This window comes from Triticum urartu, chromosome 4A (assembly GCF_056163025.1).
Source record: "Triticum urartu cultivar PI428250 chromosome 4A, HENAU_Tu73, whole genome shotgun sequence".
NCBI classification, from domain to species: Eukaryota; Viridiplantae; Streptophyta; class Magnoliopsida; order Poales; family Poaceae; genus Triticum; species Triticum urartu.
The window spans coordinates 552465636-552470812 of NC_141876.1; the positions used below are offsets into that span (position 1 = coordinate 552465636).

Here is a 5177-nt window from a genome sequence, read left to right on the forward strand (position 1 = left end):
CCATCCACACAGACCCAGGATCCAACGGCCGGGAGGCCCCCCAAGCCCCCAGTACACGTCGAAGGGCTTTCAATTCACGGGGGCGGACCAGCGCACGGGCTCCCCGTCCTCGGAACCGAGGCGTCCGCTATCAAATCCGGCTTTGCGCCGTCCGTTCCGACTTTCAAGTCCGGCGTGGCGTCGTAGCTCATCATAGAGCAGTTGCTGGCATCCCTTCCACACCCCACTCCACCCCCCCACCCCACCCCACCCCCTCCGCTCCCACCCACCCACCTAATCGCCCCCCTCCCTCCCCTCTCGCGAGGCGCACAGATCTCGCCTCGCCTCCACCAGCAGCCGCAGCGGCTGCCAGATCCGTCCGCCCGGCCGCCTCGCGAGGTTCCATCCGCCGATTCCCCGCATACGCTTCCCTCGCCGCCGGCCGGTGGCTCGTCTGATCGGTGAGTCGCGGAATGCCGCCCCGTGCTCGTGAGTTGTTCGCGACGGTTTTTGCCGTGCGGTTTTGTTTGATCGATGGCGGTGGGGTTCGTGGATGCAGGAGGAGCGTGCGTGCGTGCGCTCGCGTCGCGGAAGCGGTTAGGGACGCGGAGACAAGCGCGGAGTCGATCTGAGAGGGAGGGGCGAACCCCTTCGCGCTCCTGTGGGTTTCGATCTGTTCATCGGGTGTAGATCCGGAAGGTATCGATCCATCTGTCCTCTTTAGATCCACGATTCTGATGGTATCTCGTCTGTATATTGTGGCTTGCGATTTTGCTCAGTGAAGGCTTAGTTTTGCGTATGATTGTTTCCATCAAAGTCGATGTTTTTGTTAAGATTTCAGTGCCGCTAGTGTTGTGATCAATAGTGTTCTGATCAAAATGCCATGTTCAGATGTACTGATGCGCGTTTCATTTGCCTGGCACCAGGGCTTGGTTCGATCTGCCACTTACGACCGGGCGCCATGGAGACTCTGGTCATCTCGCAGCAGCGCAGCCACCACCACCACCACCACTCAGGTCGCCGGAGGAAGCCATCCCTGCACACCTCGTCGCCTCAGCCCATGCGTGGCTACCACGCCTTCAACTGCCGTGCCTTCCACTCCAGTATCAGCATAGGCATCCTGCCGTCCCCGCCCCCACCACCTCCCCAGCCTGCACCCCGGGCTCGGACCTACTCCCCGGAGCCTAAGACGCCCAAGCAGCAGCTGCACAATGGCAAAAAGCGCAGCCGGGCGATCCCTATAACTCCATCAGGATCTCCTCCTTCCCGTCCTGAGCTTTGGGCTGGCCCGGCATACTCCAACTCGCCGCCGCCCAGCTCGCTGCCGATTCCCAAGTTCTCGCTCCACCAGAAGCGCAGTGTATCACTTGAGTTGCCACCTGCTGATAGGCCAGAGCATGTGGAGGTGCTTGTGCATGCCAAGTCTGCACCTTCGACACCCACTGCTGGCTCAGGATTTGGCTTCTTTGGTGACAATGATACTGCCATTGCCACGGAGAATCTGAGGAGGATCCTTAATTTGGAAATCACCGAGGACTGAATGATGGGGGCATCACCGTGTACATAGGTCATCAGCAACTAACCTTGGGTACTTTGTATAAAGTAACTTAGTATAGCAGCCTTCCACCTAGATTCTGCATCAACAGGAGTACTGTTAGGTGTGTTAGCAAGCACATCATGACTCGCGGGAAGCTGCCGTGAAGGATGTGGTGGTGGTGGAGACTGTTGGGGTGGATGAGAGCACAGCAGTTTCAGAGTCACCTTGTAGCTTGTGGTCACCTATAGGGTTCCAACTTTCTTTAGGTGTTAGATCTTCATTTCCATCCATGGTCAGTGATCCATTAGTGGTTGGTAGTCTGCATGATCCTAGCTAGTAGGAAACTGCATCAGGCAGGGGTAGGGTAATAAGTTCTGTTCTACTGTTAGATAGCTAGAGTTTACACTCCAGCATCTGTTCCCATCTTATATTCTGTAGGATATCTGCATATTATATTCTTCTGATACATACATTCTTCCTCGCCATCTTGACACTCCTCTAATCACACCGACTTCCCTGGTGCTCTGCAAAGAACACAAGGATCTCTCCTCACTGGCTCTTCTGTATTTTTTGGAATGAAGAGGCCAGTGGAGGTTCAAGAAGCCCCCCTTCGATGCCCTTTCTCCCTCATCTGTCAACTAACTTTTATCTCCACACCTCCCCTCCCACCTTAGTTTGTTGCATATGTAGCATGTCAGATCCCCTCCCCTGCCATCCAATCTTGGTTCCATGCATATAATCTAAAGTTCCATCCAGTGGCACCCTGTGTAGTTCCTGTTCCTTGTTCATGTTCATGGAACATGTGGAGGATTCGAGTTCCGTTGGCATGTTTGATAAAGGATGCGAGATTCCATTTCAGAGACCTGCGAGCGGACAAACCATAATACGGTAATTATACGTGTGCTGCTTGTTTAATCTTATTACATCTGTTGACTTCTGTGGCTAATACTAAAGTGATTCCTGTGCTGTGGTGCTGCAGGTTGGCTTATCCAGTGCACTTCATGGCGCACATACCTGGGGTGCTCAGCCGAGTTTGCAATAAATCTAGTTGCTTGTTTCCTTTTTAGTTAAAGAGCAGCACAGCTTATGCTAGACTGTTTCCTTTCATGTAATGCCTGCTTGGCTAGCTGTTTCTGGTACTGTTTAAACCTTGGACCTAGTGGTGTTCCACCTTCTAAGCAGATGTTGCTGCTTTCTTTGTTAGCTTCGCTTGTTTGAGCGCATAAATGCAAGACCTTTTAAGTTGGTGTTAAATTCTCTGGCCAATGTCGTGTTGTGGACCATTCATGAAGATCAGTATGTTTTATAATCTAGTTGGTTGTTAACTTTGTTGTGTCTCAGCTTTGACCTGAGTTAAGTTCTGTGTGTGATTTGACCTGTTATTAATGTACTCGCCTGGTGTGATGCTTGTGCGACTATGGTTCTTGCCGGTCAACTGGAGGTAATATGCTTATGGTAGCAAATGAGTAAATGGAGCTGTGGCAACTCATGTTGCACAGGACTGAATTCAGATCTTTGAAATGTTTCTTTGTGGTGATGAATAACAGGGACTCTCTGACTGAGACTTATAAGGCATTAACATTCTATTAGTCAGCTGGTTTGGATAGCGAAGCATATCTGTATTATCAGGTGCTTAGAGATGGCATTGTTAATTATTATCTTTTTGAAGAAAAACAGAGACTTGTGTGTGTGTCAACATATTTCTTGTTTAGGAAACATGATAAATGTAATATCACTATCAATCCAGCCTTGAAGTACTTGAAACTTGCTGTCCTTGTTCCTGTAGCTCATGATCTTGAGATCCTGTTTGGGAAGAGCTTTCCAGCAGAGACTGCTTGGATTGATGTTTGAGGTGCTCCTCCTCCTGTTATTCATGATTGAATCCCAACACCTAGCAAAAGGATATGAGTCCCAGAAAAGGCATTGAGAGTTGCAACGGGCACAAAGATATGAGGAAGACTCCTCTTCCTGAAGAGAGGGTGGGTTGGGGAATTCCAGGAGCAGGTCCATCTATCCTTGTCTTAGTTATCTGAATTTGCTGGATCAAACTTTGCAGCTGCTCAAACTGATTGAATGCTTGCAATGAAAGTGGTCTATGAAAGAATTCTTTGACTATGATGATTGGGCCGAACCGTGGTAGAACCTGGTGAACCTCCAGATTTGCAGAGAGAACAACCTGTTTGATGGAAGTTGTATCACTGACTGCAAACGACTACAGGTCAGGGAATAGCTCGATGCAAGATCTTGCCCAATCTTACAACGAGCAACAGCCTTGAATTGGGGAGTAATTTGAGGACGCTCTTCCACCAGAAAGACCCAACCATCCTGCCATGAGGTGGTCTAGGCTCATCATAAGTGTCCCACACAAGATTAACCCATGGTAAACATAATGATTGAAGAACTTGTGCAAGTGTGTTTTTCAACAACAATGCCTTGGTGCGAGTCCCGACATCCAACACTCCCAATCCTCCATCTTTTTTTAGCCAAACAAACTTCATCTTCCTCGCGAAGCAAATGCTTGAGATATTTGTTTAGCCAAATCATAATGCCTTGTTTTTCAATTACGAGTCCTCATGGTATTGTTGATCAGACACAACTGGGTCATTAGCGTAGCGTGAGACGTACGCAATGGCAAATCCACTAGTCGACGACGGATACCTAATGATGGAAGATGGAGAGGTACCTGATGATGGACAATGACATGCAAATAATGGCGAGTCGACACCACGTAATCGACGGCAGGCATCGTCACATCCTCTCATGTTATTGGGTCCCTCCCTTTTGTACAGCCGGCCGGGGCGCACCAGCATCAGCTACCTGCCAATGGTGCAATGCAGCTTCAACCTAGCTAGCCTAGCTAAGATTATTACTACCACATCATGCATGCATACATACATACATACGTACGTACATACATACATACATACATACATACATACATACATACATACATACATACATACATACTCCGTATTACTACTAGCACAAATACATATGAACCCTTGGCTTATTACGTCGATCTTGTTCGACCGGGGCTCGTACAACACTCGCCGGATGCAACGGCCGGTGCTCCTTGTTGTCACCGCCGGCGCGATCCGTTCGTCGCCGGCGCCGTGAATGATGGACGGGTCGCTTGGCTTGGCCTCACTTGGAGATGGAGATGGGGCGGCGGCGGCGGAGCAGCATCTGGCGCATGCCGTCGGCGACCCGGAGCGCGGGGCCCTTGCCGCGGCACCAGCCGGCGCAGAAGGCCATGTGGTCCTGCAGCGCCGCCTCCATCCCGCGCTTCCTGCCCTCCTCCCTCACCGCCTCGGAGCAGAGCCCGCACAGCCACCGCCCGCCGAAGTCGGCCTTCACGCCCACGATGTACCCCCGCGTGCAGTCCTCCCGCAGCTCGCAGCACTCGCACTTGGCCGACTCCACCGGCTCCATCGCTCAACCGCGAGCTCCACTGCAAGTGAAGGGTCCTTCGATCGACCGAGCTCAAGCTCAGCCTGCAATGGTGGTGCGGGAGCAAGACAGGGAGCAACTGCGACTGTGAGAACGCACGCGCGCTCCGTGTGCATTTATGGAGGGAGACTTGCTGCCAGAGAGCCGCTTAATTAGAGAGGTCTAGCTTTCTGTGCCACTGTGCCATTGGCCTAATTTGTCCTGATTTGGC

At 51.3% G+C, this 5177-nt stretch overlaps 2 protein-coding genes across 2 annotated transcripts; one reads left to right on the plus strand and one right to left on the minus strand.

Moving 5' to 3' along the window:
• Window positions 1-227: 227 nt before the first annotated feature.
• LOC147976568 (flocculation FLO11-like protein) lies at window positions 228-2841 on the plus strand. Its single transcript, XM_087518868.1, has 4 exons — window positions 228-440; window positions 539-678; window positions 906-2404; window positions 2496-2841. Exon 3 carries the CDS (start codon window positions 941-943, stop codon window positions 1517-1519), a length of 579 nt encoding a protein of 192 aa, XP_087374994.1. The 5' UTR covers window positions 228-440; window positions 539-678; window positions 906-940; the 3' UTR covers window positions 1520-2404; window positions 2496-2841.
• Window positions 2842-4420: 1579 nt separating this feature from the next.
• Window positions 4421-5177, minus strand: LOC147976569 (uncharacterized). Its single transcript, XM_087518869.1, has one exon. The coding sequence runs from the start codon at window positions 4946-4948 to the stop codon at window positions 4661-4663; it is 288 nt and encodes a 95-aa protein (XP_087374995.1). The 5' UTR covers window positions 4949-5177; the 3' UTR covers window positions 4421-4660.

What these genes read in the sequence shown, in the direction of transcription:
- LOC147976568 (XM_087518868.1), top strand. Translation starts at nt 941, where the DNA reads ATGGAGACTCTGGTCATCTCGCAGCAGCGCAGCCACCACCACCACCAC.
- LOC147976569 (XM_087518869.1), bottom strand. Translation starts at nt 4,948, where the DNA reads ATGGAGCCGGTGGAGTCGGCCAAGTGCGAGTGCTGCGAGCTGCGGGAG.